Source organism: Chlamydotis macqueenii, chromosome 7 (assembly GCF_036417535.1).
Source record: "Chlamydotis macqueenii isolate bChlMac1 chromosome 7, bChlMac1.mat, whole genome shotgun sequence".
Lineage (NCBI taxonomy): Eukaryota > Metazoa > Chordata > Aves > Otidiformes > Otididae > Chlamydotis > Chlamydotis macqueenii.
Window position 1 is genome coordinate 7,418,858 of NC_141562.1, and position 16,644 is coordinate 7,435,501.

The 16,644-nt window shown below is 44.0% G+C and overlaps 1 protein-coding gene across 1 annotated transcript in view; it reads left to right on the forward strand.

Moving 5' to 3' along the window:
* The first annotated feature begins 5,778 nt into the window (after positions 1-5,778).
* Positions 5,779-16,644, forward strand: part of CDHR1 (cadherin related family member 1) — a 48,200-nt gene continuing 37,334 nt past the window's right edge. The window contains exons 1-2 of the mRNA XM_086752370.1: positions 5,779-5,785; positions 8,477-8,572. Coding sequence (XP_086608496.1) covers positions 5,779-5,785; positions 8,477-8,572 — 103 coding nt within the window. The remainder of the gene's footprint in view (positions 5,786-8,476; positions 8,573-16,644) is intronic.

Here is a 16,644-nt window from a genome sequence, read left to right on the forward strand (position 1 = left end):
ATTTCTTGCTGTATTTATTGCTTTGTATGTCAAGTGTATATGAGATACAAGAAAATAACCTGAAAGAAATTTAAAACCTAGCATGAGGTTGTTATATGTCTGGTGATGTGAGTACATATCCCATGTTCAGCAATGGGACTGCTCCAAAACTGCTGAAGGCAGAAGAATTATGATTATTCAGGGATGTATTTTCTTTCTGTTAATTTAATCAGTGATACTTCATCAGTGTCTGACAGTACAAAGCTTTCTTGGCTTACGGAGAGCTGGGTACAGTGCTGATAAGAGAGCCATAGGTGCCTGGGCTGGGGAAGGTGTGCCTGTGGGAGGGAAGCTGGTGTGACACTTCTGTCCTCGCTGCCAGGAGTTTCTGCATAATTGTGCTTGACCAGGTGCATCCAGGCTGTGACAGTACTTCAGCAGAGGGTCAATGGGGGAGGCGCCTGCCAAGAGAAAAAGGTGCATGCCGAAGGGTGACGGAGACTAGCTTTGCCCCGCATCAAATACGCGATCTGGCTGTGAGGTGGGAGGGGATGTGCAGAGTGAAATATGTACGATACAAACAGGAGACTGCAGAGTTGGGAGAAAGTTTGTGATCTTGATTTCTCTGGCTTTCCTACCTATTCCAAATGAAGTTACTCCCTCCTCTCTTTCCTCCTGTGCTTCCATCGCAACAAAGAGCATACCCACTCCTCACAAATGGCTGGAGCAGGGGGTTCTGCCATTAAGAGCCAGAAAACAGTTTTTCTTCCTGGGAAGGGCTGGAGGGAATCCATGTTTGCATTCCCTTGATATTTTCCATTTCTCTGTGGGATAACATTAAGCACAATATTTATGTAAAAAATGAAAATATTTCAAATTGGAATGTGGTTTTGCTGCAATATGAACATTTTCCAAAGAAAGAAGGTGAAAATATTTAAGGTCAAAACTGATTTCTATATTGGAATAACTGACGATGAATGGAAATTTTTTACTGATCATAATAATTAAGATACTTTGTCAAAGCCTAAGACAATAGTTGCTAATTTTAACATGTGAGTCTTAATTTATAAGCTCCTGAATTTATTTATAGACACAAGGGAACAAAAGTAGATCACATACCATCTAAAAGTGTATGCAAGTTTTAAAAATTATGAATAAGCCAAACCAAAAAAAATTGCTTTCCAACACTGAGAAGTAACCAAGTACCAGAAAACCTAGCTCTTGAAAGGAAATTAAGCCTTCTAGCTACATGGCTTTTGCCAAGATTTTCTGTGTCAGGGAGTAAGATAATGTGCTACATCTTGCCTGAAGAAACTGCAGTTTGTGTGCAGGCTTTAATTCTTTGTTTGCCCAGACTTTGTCCCAGAATTTCAAAAGCGGCCAGTCGTATTGGGTACTTCCATTCTTGTCCAATTTAGGGCACTCCAGTGAGGTCCACATTAACATAATGTATGTGTTTTGTCAGCCTAGCTATAAGGAAGAAATTTTTTACAATGGGGGTGGTGAAAAACTGGCACAGGTTGCCCAGAGAGGTGGTTGATGCCCCATCCCTGGAAACATTCAAGGTGAGGGTGGATGGGGTTCTGAGCAACCTGATCAGCTGGAGACGTCCCTGCTCCTTGCAGGGAGGGCTGGACTAGAAGACCTTTAAAGGTCCCTTTAACCCTAACTACTCTATGATTCTATCCAGGGTTTTACCACTCCCCTGTATACTGCTGAGGTTTCGCATAGCTGCTCAGTGGAGCTGCAGTATAAAAAAGGGTGTGTAGACAACTGAATTACAACTCATGTTCTTTAAACTCCTCAAACCAAACAGTACAGTATTGCTTTCAGCTTTCTGTTACTGAGCTGAAAGAGGTTTATAAATTTGACCAAGATCAATAATGATCACATCACTATCTTTTGATGACTTTAATGTGAATTTAATGACCTTTCAGATGTAAAAGTGTTAAACTCATTCAATTAATAACAAGAGAATAACACAGTGAGAGGGAGAAAAAGGTGTTGTCTTGCATTTGAATCTTGCCAGACTGTAAAAAAATTCCAAGTAATTTTAACAAATTTGCACATCCCAAGTGATGAGAGTGGGCTACGGAGAGATGCGTAAGCTCTTACACAGGAGGTGGCATATTTGTTCTGGCAACAGGGAGGATCCGAGTTTGGTGATGATGGCTGAGGGCTCAAGCATGTGTCTCTAATTAGATTTAACCACCAAAACATGGGACTGTTTCTCTTTTGCTGTTCCTACTGTACAGTGATATTGTGAGTCTGCTTCCCTCTTATAGTTGGTAATTCAAAACACAGAGAGTGACGGATGGTGAAGACACCTCTGAGGGACTTCAGGGTCTTCTCTCTTGCCATCAGAATGGCTCAGGTTCCTGGGATCCCCCAGCACTTCCCATAGTTTCTCTCAGCAGTCAGACAGACAGAAGCTATTGTGCTGTGCTAGGAAAGTGCAAAGGGTAAGTCATGTAAAATTCTTCACCACCAAAACCAGTAATCTGAAATGGTCATCAGCAGTTGTTCTGGGATTCTTGCCATAATTTGTACTCTGTAGTAATAGAAGTTGGGTGGAGAGTGATGGTGTGCCTCGATATAGATCATGTCTCAGTCCTTCGGGGAGAGAATTTGAGGGGGAGGAATGATGTGGTTTAGACAGGCAAGAGTGTTGTGTTGTGTTTGTGGCGGGAACTGCATATTTAACTTTGTCTCAAATCTCTGCTGATACTGACTCAGCTGTGCTGAAGCTAAGAACACTATGACCCTCAGGTCCCAGCCAGAGAGCAAACATCCAAGCAACAGTGCTTTTGTTACGTTTACTTTACCTTAGCACATCCTGCTGCTCTTAAGGTGTTTGGAGAACAGCTTGGACAATTCTTGCTCGTGCCAGCCATGCTGTGGGACTTACTAATGAACAGACTCTTCGATGTGGAAGAAACAGCCCAGCTGTGGTTTCAGCTGTGTCAAACTCAGGGTTGTCAGGGTGTCTGTCGTACCTGTGGTGTATGTCACAGGCCCACCCTGCTCCCCTTCCTTTGTTTTGAAAGTTAAGAAAGAACTTCCCTGTCACATTCAAAGATGTGAGAATAGGGAGGGTTTAGAGAAGGGTCTTGAAAATGGCTGAGGCTCCCCTTCTGTCCTTCGTGGCTATTGCACTGAGCAATCCCGAGTGAATCGCTCTGTGCAGATGCCTCCAAGTATCAGTGGTAACTCCCACAGCCCCTCTTAGCGTGTTACTTAGAGAGGGAAGGCCAGAGTGTAATTTGGACTTTTCCTGCACATGCTGAGGTTTATATAAGGTGTGCTGCTCTTTTTTTATGTTGAATTTATTTCACACACAAATGCATACACAAAAAATGCTGACTATTTCTCTCCAAGGTAACGCTTAATGTCATATGCACCCAGAATTAGAGGACAAGCATAGGAAAAAGAGTAGCTTGAGCTGTTATTATATGAATGTGAACTTCATTACTTACCAATACTGTCCAAGGTCTAGAACAGAGGGATTTTTAACTCAGATGGAAGCAGGCAAAAAATCTGAAGACTGTACATAGTTAACAGAAAGTAAAACAGGACAGTGGAAGATAATTTAATCTCTATTATTTCTTTGATTTTATTTTTCTCCCTATTTTTAAATTGTGAGTGCATGTAAGCATCTGAACACTGATGGAAATGCAACTCGTGAAAACCTCGCATTTATATGCCAAGCGGGCATTCCCCAGGTAGGCAGCTCTAATGTGATTGCCCTGAGGTGGAAAAGCCACCCGCAATGTGGAAAGATGAATTTATCTCTGTGCCAGCTCAGTCTTTGCCCTCTCTGCTCTGACTGCCAGCACGGATGGCAGCAAGTGCCAGGTGGGACGCTGGCGACTGAACTGGGGCACTTGCTCATTGCCGGCTGTAAACAGGCCTCCTCCCACCCCCTCAACAGAGGAAACCCTCAGCTCACGTTGGTATGGCTGCGTAGCGTGAGGAGCTGTGTGGTCTTGTGGCGTTGTATGTGCCATTTTAGTGTCAGCATCTGTTGACAATTCTAGTCTGGCCTACATTTTAGATTGGGCTCAAGAGCAGTTTGGCCCACGATTCCCATATTCAGGCATGTGGAAACAGAAAAAGGGCAGCTCTCAGTACTGGTGGAAGCCAATTTCTTGTCTGCCATACTTGGTTAAGGAAGACTGCTAGTCTTAAGGCTTAAATTGGGGGTTAGGACTAAGAAAAGTAAACATGTTGGGACCCAGGTTTGCTAAGATTCTCGAAGGCTCAGAGAGACAAGAGGGCAGGAGCTGGCAGGGGCTTGTGTGTGGTTAGTTTTGTGTCTGGCCCCTGTGCCTTGGAAGGTTCTGGTTTCAGTTTGGGATATGGGTTTGTGCTGGGGGAAGAGAAGCCTCGAGGCCCCCCAGAGGACTTCACAAGGCACAAAACAGCAGTTACAACATGCTGTACCGGTACACCCAAGCTGCAGTCAGAAGGGGTGAGGTCTGCAAAATTATTAATTGCATTGTCACAGCATCCTTCAACATTTAAACTTTTATTTTCTAAAAATTCAAGTTGTCTAACAAACTCTAGTAGATACAGCTAATCAGTGACACAAACCTATGACTTTTGTTCTGAAAATATTGAGTCTTTCTAGATTTGTTTTCATGCTGAATAGTAAACAAACAGAACACCTTGGGAAATGAATTGGTTCAGATCAGATGGGTATATTTCATTCTTCTTATATGTTTCTTGCTACTTGAGATGCTAAATATATATTAAATAGAAAGTTTCTTCTACATAGAGGGATCCTTCCATTCCTAAAACTGCTGGGACAGAACATATTGCTCTCCAGAAACCCTCTCCTGCTCCTTTTCTTTCCAAGGAGAAAATTCATCAAAATTAGCCTGGCTCCATGAGCTGTGTTAGCTTTGATCAAAACGTATTTTCTGACAGAAAAAAAAAACCTCTGTCAGAGTGTTGCTGTGTTAGGTATGTGTCTGAGCATGCACAGATGCGTGTTAGCTAGGTTTTCAAACCCTAAGGGGATTAAGAGCTCAAACTCATTGAAATTCAGGAGGAGCGAGACATTTTGCTTCCTTGGAGATGGAGGCCCTAGAGATTTTGATCCCCAGGGGATGAAACCAGGGGAACAGACAGCTATTACCTTTGACAAGAGCTCTCCATCACTTTTCCTAGGAAAATAGTCTGCAGAAAAAAAAGTGTGTCGTTAGTTCCAGATTGAGGAGGCAGGTGAGGACATTTAGGTGCTATTTATGTTTCCTTTTGGGCACCGTGCAGGTGCATTTCTGTGATTTTATCAGTGGTTTAATATTACTGTTGACGGTGGCACAGTTAAATCTGTAACAAGGATTACATCTGTATCTGTCTTCTATGTGTGTATCCCCTCCCACACAATTTTCAGCTTCGGATCCCCATATCATGAATCTAAATGCACTTAAAATGTTTTTCTTAGTTGCCTGCTGCACATTCCCCTGAACTTCACAGGCCGCTGCTGAAGTCTGACATTGGTTCGACATGGAGCCTTTGCAAACACTGCCCTACAAAAACAGTCATACTGAGTCACACCAAAGGTCTGCTCTTGTAGGAGGTGGTTAGAAAAAGATTTAGATGACAGAGTCTTCCCCTGGTTTAACTTCCAAGCTTCTGGCAGGTGGTAATTTAGTGCCTTACTGAGCCCGGGTTTGCATCTATATCATCACATTTGCTAGTCACCAGTGAACCTAATCTTCATTAAATTGTCTAATCCATTTTGCAGCCTTTATCGGCTTTTGCTCTCTGTACGATTCTCAGGCAAGTTCCACGATGGATGGTGAGTTTTGTTAATATTATGCACAAGAGTTTTACTTCTCCCCTTCTGGGATCCTTACGGTTGATTTGTTCTGCAGGCAGAGGTGTCCTCACAGCAGCACCGTAGGTCCAGGGGAATCTGCAGAAATGCCCTGTGCGCAGCACGGGAGCATCACAGCCCTGCGTCTGCAGCAAAGGCTTCTCTCCCGCAGCCTCCTCCATCATTCGTTCACCCTGCGGTTTCAGCAGCTGATGAGTAAGGTGCGCTGTAAACATGCGGCAGGGTCTAACTGCCAGCTCCCTCGGTAGGAAAAGTACATAGAAACTGCCCTGTCCCTCCCTGTGTGCGTGATGAGAGCTGGGCCAGGCGCGCTGCCCACCTTCAGCTCCGCACCCCACGGGCATGTGCCAGGAAGGGAGAGACTGTCCGTAGGAAGCACGCACCTCCTCTCTTCCGAAACCTTAGCAAATAATGATAGAACACATGGATGAGTTATGGAGCCAAAAATCTCCACTGTTGCCCACCCTGAAGCTGTTTCCTGGCTCTGTGCTTGCTTTCTGTGTCTCGGGCCTGGGAGTGATGGTTGCCTGCCTGCGGCCCAGCCAGACGCTGCAGGACACACAGCATCCCACAGAGTGATGTGGCAGCCACGCACGCAGCGTGGCCAAGGGGCACTGCTGTAGCAGGAGTGGCCTCCAGCCCTGAGAAGGCCCTGAGGGGCTGGCAGCACCATCTCACCAGCACCCATGCTGCATGCAGTCACCGCCAGCGTCAAGGGTCTCTGCCAGGAAGAAAGTGCAGCTTCTGTCACATTTTAAAGCATTGCAATGGAGAACTCTGACTAATTAATTTCTTGGACATTTCTTCAATGCAGGCTGTTAATTAAAAACCAGAAAAGTCCATTATCACATCCTTAAAGGGCAAGTGCTTTGCTTCAGGTCAAGTTTAAACAGCTAAGCCACTATGTAAGCATCTCCTTGACTGGAAGCTAAGCATTACCCCTGATGAAGTTCCTCTTAAGCAGCCAAAAGCTTTGTCTGTGAACAACTTCCCAGACTGGGTTTTTTAACCCTATAACTTATTGCATGACATATATTTTAAATTAGTGCAGACACCTTTTATGTGCAGAAAACCAAAACAAGAAATGAAAAAAAAAAAAGCTACTTTGTTAACTTTTTCCATGTGTTGGTAGCTGAACACACTTTTTAGTATTTTGGTTAAAAATTACCTGCTGTATGTTAAAGATGCTTTCAGAAATTCATGCAGCTTTAGAATGAAATGATCAGGCCAGCTCATGAAAACAACATTTTGACTTCCGCATTTTTAGCATGCAATTTTGTGTATTTTTTTTTTCCTATCATAAATGCGATTGTTTCCTTTAAAACAGTAACAATCACATTTACTGTTTGGTTTTGATATTAGATTTTTGTCCTTTGTAGTTTCTCAAAACTACCAAAGCTAAAATAAAGAGAAGCTTCTTTTAGATCTCAAAAATAGAGGACTGGCTTAGAGAATTAGAGTTCAGAAAGAAAATAACTTTCTACTTTACTTGCTTTCTGACTTGTGGCTTTGGACAGCACAAATACAGTACTAACAGCAGAACCTATGAGAGTTACGCTGATTCCTCCAAGTCTTGCCTCAGAAATGAGTCCCACAGCTCCCTGCAAAGTAATTGGTCTAATTAGGTGGTAGGAAGGAGCTTCTTTAAATTCCTCAGAAATTAAGACGTGTCATCCGCTTAACATCTTAGCATCTGTTACTGCCTCTTGCACATTTCTCCACCGCATCAGTCTGAAGGACGCTTTCCTGGACCTTTCAGAGAGGGGAAGAAAAAAAAAAAACAAAAAAACAACAAGCTATTGAAACAGAAGAAATTGTCCTTTTCTTCAGTGGGATGAAGCATGTAAGGCGTTTCACCCCCTCCTTATTTCTCAGTTTGGCGCACATTTGCCTGGGTGAGTACAATCATCACTTTGTTAAGTAAAAATACAGAAGGATACAAGCATAACCTTAAATCCTGTAGTAATCCTTACTGATGTGGTAATGTTGTCCTGAAATATTTTCCTTGGCAACTGATCCCTGTGCAAATGTTACCCTCTGTGTTTATATATTTGGAGTTTTGTTTCAAATGGGCTATTTTGAATCTCTAACAGTCAGTCAGTAGAATGACAACTAATTTGTTGTTTCTTGTTTTTTTTTAACTTTGCTGTTGTCTGGCAGCAAGTAAGTAACTATTTAATTATGGCTAATTGCTTATGCAGTAGGCATAATTTTAAGACAGAATGTGCTTAGAATACTGGGTAAGGTACTGAGGCACCGGGAGAGTTTCAGACTTGCATGTGTAGAGTAGGGGAGAGGTGTACAATCATTGCAAGCTGCAAAGGTTAATTTTGCAGTGAAGCTGTCTGGAACTAATTGGGATTTTTTTAGAGAGATCCTGCTACTTGATTTGTTTCTGTTGGGTTTTTTTTTCCATATACTTTCTTTCTCTGTTTGCTGCTATGTGAATACTGGTGCAGTGGCATATGGAAGTAATTTTATTGAAAATATCTGTACAGACATAGTTCAGAAAGTCCATTGCAGCAACTGGGTATGTTATGCACTCATAGTATTCCCAAAACACCTCGTGTTTACTGAGAGTCAGGTGACAAAGCCAGATAACTGCCACCTACAAAATGCTTTTCTTTGGCTTCTGTTTTGTTTTAATTGCAGTTCAGGCAAATTATGCCCCCTATTTCTTTGATAATGGAGCCAGAAGCACAAACGGGAACATGGCACTTCTCAGCCTTTCGGAGGACACACCTGTTGGTCAGTATTAAAATGAGTATGCTTAAACTGTGAAACTGGAGCTGCTTGCTCTTGTGATTAGCAACATACGTTTTGTTGTAGGTTGTTGTTATATACTATGGTCTCACATGTTTTTCTCTCAAGCTTTTAATTGGCCTTAATTTAAAATGACATGTTTGAATTGTAGCTGTAATTTAAAACAAAAATTGTAGCTCCTGTCTTCTTGGTCCACCAATCTATTCATAGCATCAGAGCACAGACCTTTGGGGTCAGAAATAAATTCATGGTGGTGAGGGGCTTCTTACCAGTTCTGTAAATGCTTATGAGAAGAGAGCCTAGTTGCTAGTAATTTTATCAGCCTTGGTAAAAGCAAGCTGTACATTGAAAAGTAAAAGAGGCATGATTTTCTTTAAACAGTTATCACATTTTTCATGTTTGTGGTACCAATGGTAGAAGATGTTTCTACTTGGAGTGAAAATTGCTTTGTCTAAATGACTGATGTTTTTTAAAAAGGATTTCATTTTGTTTTATTGAAAATTCAAAAATTGATACATTTTTCAGCTTTCAGCATTTTGAGGCAGGTCTATTTATGCTTCTTTTAGCTGTAGTTGCATTAAGACGAAATAAGAAGAAAAAGGTGATTTATAATCAGTATTTTCCGTGAGGGAAGAGTAATTTCCTAACATGTAAAAAATTTTGTGTAAAATGTGTTACAGTGATTAACACTACCTTTTCTTCAAACATTGCACTGAAGTTTTGTTTAGGATTTGTTCCTGATTGTCTGTAGATTTTACTGGCTAAATCAGAAAAGTATTTAGCTATTGCAAATTGAGTACCAAAGCACTCATTTATTAGCTGCCTCATGCACAGAGGAGAGAGATGGCTGTGCAGAGGGGTGCACCCAAAACCCTCCCCTCCCAGGGCTTAGGCAGCTGGGCAGCAAGGGAAGGCAGCTCTGGAAGACCGATGCTGCCGCCTTTGCCTTCCTAAACATGGCCGAGGTCACTCACTGCTTTGGGAAGCAGCTGCCTGGGGTTTGCTCAGAGTCTCAATTTCTGGCCCAGTGGTGTTAATGCCAGCCAAGACTCACACTGGGCATGCTAGTGAGTGGGGAGGGGGTGATCGGGAAGCAGTGGCTTTTCCTTTGCATGCTCAACCAGAGAAGAGGAGAGGGAGAAGGCAGCACATAGCATAGAAGTGACGCATCTAGCCAATGAACTTAAAAAGATCTTGCTTATGATGCAGCAGGGATTTGCTATAAGCTCAGTCAAGCTTAAGTGGAAACCTCAGCTAAGGCTAATAGTAACGTAGTCGCACTTGCAAAATCCAGAGGCAGACCAAGGAGCTGCACTTTTTGCTGTACTTCTTCCCACATTCAGATGGAAACCATGCTTGCTCAGCCTTTGTGGTTCAGACAGCTCTGCTGATTGCTGGAGTAGGATTATCCAGTGGAATCACTTGTCTAATAGTGTAAATGAGGCTTGTAATGCCAGATAGCCACAAAATGAGACCCCAACTTGGTTTATTTGGAGTGGCGTTTGCCAACTCCACCACTCAAACCGCAGGTAGTACAACTCACACACTTGCCATCAAGCTCCCATCCTCTAGTGTGGTGCCAGCTCTCAGACATTTACAGACCATCGGCCTCTCCCTGCCGCTGCTGGGAGCCTCCAATCACCTGCATGGGGATGGGGAGCTAAAGACGGCACAGAGCTACAACACGGTCAAAAATGTCCTTCCTATCAGGACTGCAGTGCCACATGGTCTCTCAGATGACAACACTCCCTGAAGCAGCAGAGTACAGCAGTAATTTTCCAGCGCTGGGCCCCAGCACATCTGATCTGAGGCTCCAGGCGATAAAGGAGGGCATGCGTGCCTCGACAGCAAAACAGCAGTGTGATGGCTCAGAGCCTTAGCGTTCTTGTAACTAGCCTGAGTAAGAATAATGACGAATATGTGATGAGCTTTTGCATGTGCTTTTGTAACATTAGCAACCAGACTAGGCACGCAGAGGTCCCTGGAGAGTTTATGCTTTGGTCGCAGCAGTGATAATGCTCAAGCTGCTCCGTCTTCAGTGCTGCTGTGCCTCATGCCTGCTGGCTTCATCCTGAATGTGTTTCCATTTGTTTACATTGGCTGGCTTATACTTCTAATTTGCTGTGTAAATGTGCTTTAAAAACAAGAGAGAAGTTTCTGGCTTAAAGGTCCAAAGGTGCCACCAAAAACATTTATCTGAGGTTAAAGGTTAGGAAGTGTTGAGTTTAGGCTTTTGCAAAGAGCTTAGAGAAACCCTTGGGAAAGGGAGATAAGACCTTACTTTTGAGAAGTCCAAATGTGGTAGTTCTGCCATGCAGCTGCCAGTGCTGCTTTGGGCTAATTCCCAGAACACCTTGAAGTAAAAGCTGCGAGTACTGCAGGGTCCTCTCTTCTGAAAGCACTTCGGGAAGTTTGCTTGCGATGTGGCTGCTTGGGGTTTGCTCAATGCAAATTGCTGCTGCTACCCACTGCCCACGTCAGCACAGGCATTCCTCAGGGATGATTTGGCAGGGAGGCTCTCAGAGGAGGGCACAAACGACACCAGCACTTCGGTGCTGCAGTGCTGGGTGCGCGTTCAGCTTTGTGAAGGGCGAGAGGACCAATGTTCGCATCAGTTGGCAGTCAAAGCTTCATGCCAGAGCGCAGTGAGGGCTCACATGCTGTCTGTACTAAATGACTGCCAGGCTGGCCCTTTTCTGTGGCCTGTGACAGGTCTCCCACCACAGAGGAGGCTATGACTCTTCATCCCTTTGCCCCGATCTCCTCCAGAAGAAGGAGAAGGAATCTGGTCTGCTGTGTCTGTGTGCAGTCCCAAACATCCACACTCCAGCTGTCGTCTTTTAGTTTGAGCAGTATGATCAGTGACAAAACAGAGGAATTAAAACTTCCATATGTTTTATTCTGGATGGCTTCACTCAGGCTTAGGTGCAGCAAGAATGGGCAGGTTGCCATTAGGTCTTCCCTGTGCTTACATAAAATTTGGAGTCATTAGGCAGGATGCTTTTTTTTGGCAGCAGCCAGTGTCTGATCTGAGCAATGCCATGGCCAGTAGCGTTGATAAACCTCCAGGAAGAGAAGGCTCTGGGAAGACCTTATAGCGAATTTCCAGTAGCTAAAGGGGGCTTATAAGTAAGATGGAGAGAAACTCTTTAGCAGAGCCTATTGTTGATAGGATGAAGGGTAATGGTTTTAAAATAGAGGGAGGTAGATTCAGACTGGGCATAAGGGAAATTTTTTTTACAATGAGAGTGGTGGAACACTGGAACAGGTTGCCCAGAGAGGTGGTGGATGGCCCCATCCCTGGAAACATTCAAGGCCAGGTTGGATGGGGCTCTGAGCAACCTGATCTGGTTGGAGATGTCCCTGCTTCTTGCAGGGGAGTTGGATTAGATGGCCTTTGAAGGTCCCTTCCAACCCAAACTATTCCATGATTCTATGAATTTTACAGTTTTTGACCCCACTGAGATTACAAGCAGTGGACAAAGTGGTGTGTGTTAGCTATATTCCCAGTCATCTGTAGGAAAGAGACGTGCAACGCTTTGGAGCACCAAAAGGAGATGATGGATTCTCTGTGTGACTGTAGAAAGAGAAATTGCAGTGCTGCAGTTACATGAGTGCGTCAAATTAAATAATATCACATTATCGTGCTCATATCATCCCTCACTTGACCTTCTTTTCCCTTGTCCAATTGTGCTTAGATAGTTTTGATCCTACCAAGTTACATACATTGTGACATACGTTACCATAAAACCAGCAAATACTGGTTTTGTTTGAAAGCTTGAAAGTGTCTGCAGATTCTCAGATCCCATTTATTACTGCAGAGCGTGAGACCCCTTGAGGTAAGAAGGGCCAGAATGGCAGCCCCTTCCAGCACTAGATTTAAGAGGAAAGGGAAAAGTTGTGAACTGAAATAGCAGTTGCAGTTTGTGTGGCTGTTTTTCAGGGCAGGTTGGTCATCAGCTCCTTGCAAAGAGTTACCTTATGTACATACAAAATGTGCATGTGCTCCTAATCAAGGTCTTAAGGCATGTGTGGGTTGCTATTTCAGGTTGTTTGTTTCATCTTACCTCATTAATCCCTGTAAGCCTCACAGTGGGGATAGAGTGGGACTGAGAACAGCTGCAGAGCAAGAGATTGAAGCATACTGAGACGGCCTAAGTTCATTACTCTCTCAAAGCCCAAGTATCATCAGTGCTCTGGAGATCTTTGCATACCTCTCATCCTTGCATTTTTCCTTTGTTTTTCCCCGTGCCCCCAAGTAAGCACTCCCACTCTTTTAAAAGCCACTTGCAGTGGCAGTTCTTTGATCAAAGCTACAGCTGCCAGCTACCTACACTGGCTGACTGACCACTTCAGGTCCCTCCATCCTTCAAGCTTCCCCTGTTGTTCCTACACCCTCCCAGTCTTGTTTCTTCCTGTCATCCAGAGCTGGCTGTGGAGACCCCTCTTTTCTCCTCTGGTATCCATTGTTCTTTCCCTCTTTCTGTCACCCTGATCCAAGGGATGCTTCCCAAACTGATGAGAGTCCCTGCTACTGTGTTTCCTGGTCTTTCCTTCAGTGCTCAGTGATCACAGCTGGCACTTTGCCATCTCTCTGTCCGTGTTTCTGTATTTCATCCATCACAGACATAGTAGCTGAACCCACAAGGAATCTTTTCTGCCCGTGATTTATTTCCAGCCTTACTTGTCATTAAAAATATCTGAGTGAAAGAATTTTAATCTTTTTAAAGTAATAATCCCTTTCTGACTAGAAAGGACACATACGTGGACAATTTAGCCCAAGCCGTGTTTTGAAATCTAGAGACCCACCAAGACCTCACATTCAGATTACTTCAGAAAGGCTAAATAGTGTGAAGGTGCAAAAATATTCAACTTTTTTCAGAAACTAAAATCTTCCCCCCAGCAAAGCTAGGAGCTACCAGAACAAAACGTTAAACACAGCCTGCCTTCTGCATCACTGCAGCAGAGCTGACGCTGCACAAAATGGAGGCCCCCTGCAAAGCAGAGCCCTGCACAGAGATGCAGAGGACTCACAGGTGTTGCAGCCTTCGCTTTTGGTTTTGTGCTTCTAACAGAAACTGCAGATACGTCAGAAAATTGCCCTTAGATCGCTTCTCCTTGGAGTTGGTTGCTGTGGGTCCCTCAGGGACACATTCCTGCTGTCTGTGTTTCAGGCCCTGTGCTGAGCGCTTGCCGCCGAACCGCCCTCTCCCAGCCACAGGGCCTGGTGGCTGCGGGGCCGGTTTCAGCTGCCGCTGTAGCAGCCATGGCTTTTGGGCTGCTGATCCTGGCCATGTGTCTCCTTGGCCAGCCAGCCTGGCATGCCAGGGTGAAGGGAGGGAGCAGGAGTCACCCAGGCATGCTCAGGAAGGAGCAGTAGCTGGTACTGAATGGGAAAGGAGCCATTTTTGAGGTAGTCTTGGTGTATGGTCCATGTTCTCCGGGAGCCTGAGCTCCTCTGTCCTTGCAGTGTAAAACAGCTGTCTGTAGGCTGTGTGTTAACCATCCACCACCTTTCCTGGTGCAGAAATGGGTCTTTGGCTGAGACAGGTGGAGAGCAGGCGCATAACCCTGGGCGAGACGGTGTTTGCTTTGACATTGTGAACAGAGATGTCCTGTCCTGGGAACGTGGCCATGGATGTCCCTCTCAGTATCTTGTTAACAGATGTCAGCTGTGGTGGCAAAGGACAACAGGGAGACTGAGCATGACTCCAGAATGTGCTTGGCTCATTTAACTTGTCAGGGAGAGGATTTGATTGCCGAGTGTCGTGCAGCAGAGAGGGAGAGCATGCATGTCTTCAGTGAGAGGGCAAAACCAGCCCCCCAGCACTTGGACAGAGGCTGGCTGTGAATAAATTTAAGTCAGAAATGAAGTAAAATGGAGGAATGGCATCATGGGACAGCCATTCAGCCTGAGTGGCAGGAGCAAAGAGCAAATGAATTTTAAGATGGAGTAGGAAAACGGAGTGAAAGCCTGGCATGGCTTCTGGGAAGCAGCATGCATCTCTCCAGCACTTCCCTGTCCCAGCCTGCTGCACCGTCATCCAGGTACTTGGAGCATCCAACTCTTCCGACCGGGGCCCTTGCCATATCCCCAAGTAAAGACTCTTCTATTCCCTTATTTTTCTCACAAGAGGAGGCTGTTTACTTGATACTCACTGATAAGGTTTTAGCTGGGTTTTTTTTTCTTTTTTTTTTCCCTTTTCAGCAAGTGGAGGCAGCACACTGAGAGGAGATTTTTAGTTGGCATTAACACTGTGCTGAGAAGTGTTCCCAGGGTGTTAATGATATGGAGAGTATTGTGCAGTGAAATTATGATTCAGCCAAAATTAGGAATTATAATGAGCTACTAAAGAAATTTTGATCCATGATCCATTTTAAAAGGCACTCAAGTGTCCTGTATTATGAAAGAAGAAGTAGTATCAACTTTAGCTAGGAAGCAGACAGTCCAGTGTAAAGATCAATTATGTCCTTCATTACTTGCTCAGAGACCTTGGTAATTTTGGTCTGTACCAATATCAATGTTTCATGCCACATTGAGCAGCAAGAAAATTCCTGTTTTGTGCTGTGTCCATCCTGTTTCTCCACTGCACAGGCAGCGCTGCTCAGCAGCTGCTGCAGACATCCGCGTGAGCTAGAAACAGGCAGGACAGCCAGTGGTACATGAAGTGGAAGGAACAGGAAAAGTGAAGAAGGGCAGAAAAGCAACTAAGAAGTAAAAACATCTAATGACTGAAAAAGGCTGAAGAGAAGCGCTGTGTTGATAATGATGTCAGTGAAGTGCTGGCAGTTGACACCTGAATTCTCCATTTGGCCCTAGCTGTGATATTAAGACAAAGCTTTTAAAAACAAGAATATATGGAGTCAGTGCTGGTGCTGCAGAACCTTCAACAGTCTTGAAATTTGTGTCTTATGTAGACAGCTATATCAGGAAGCAGGTGTTCTTTCAGGGCACTATTTTATATCAGCCCTTTTATTCCTCTCCTTGTATTTCTTTGTTCTTACACAGAGAAGACATGAGAAAAGATTATGACTTTTAAGAGAGTTAAAAATCTCTTAAACTCACGGCCAGAGTAGTTTAGAATTGGAGTCTTCTGGGTTCCCCTTAACAGTATTTTACCATAACTTTATGGTAATTTTCTTAGCAGGAATCCTTCCATCGTTTCTTTGTGACCCATGCACTACTAACCAGTGAGTCGCTTGGCTACAGTATTTTCAGTGCAGAGAACTTTGTTAGATGTAAAGCAGAGTTTCTGTTCCTTTTGTTTTGGATATCCTCTCAACTTGGATATCTCAGGTAACTTACTCAGGGCACAGCAGATTGGAAGGAGACAAGAAGTGTTTTGTATTTCAGGGTCAGTTAACTGGTATTTGCAAAGTGCTTGAAGTTACTTGGATGAAGATATTAATGCACAGTAGAATGACAGACATGTAAGTTTAAAAAAAAAAATACTAAAACCCTCACCATGTTTTGAAAACGTGGGTGTTATAACTCCCCTAGGAAGTATCAGTTCTGATAAACAAAGTCAGTTTACTGGAAAAACTGACACCAACTTCTCAAATGTTTAAAAATAGAAATAACAATCTCTCTCTCCCCAGCTTGTGAAAGAAAAACATTGATGAGTTTAGAGAATTTATTCATTGATATGAGCATGAGTGGGTGTGTGAAGCAGGGAATTTAATGAGAGGGAGCTAATGAGGGGGAGCGAAGAAAGAAAGAAGACTTCTGCATCTATTAGTTCTGAAAGTGGAAAAGTCTACAAGTGTCCTTGCATCTTCTGAGCTTCAGAGCCTGGGTCTTGTCCTGTGGGAGTGCTGCTTTCCCCTGCCAGATCCTCTGCCTGATAGTTTGCAATTTTATTGTTCCCACAGAGCAGAGGTGTGTGAGGGCCTTTTGGTACTGCTGGGATTGTCACGCAGTCATACGACAGCATCGCTTCTGGCTCACCTGGGCTGTGAGTTTGACAAGAGCTTGTCATCTGTGTAAACGCTGTCATGTGAACAGTATTGATCTAGGTGTGGTTCCACAGGAAAGGTCCTGAAGCAAGAGAAACCAG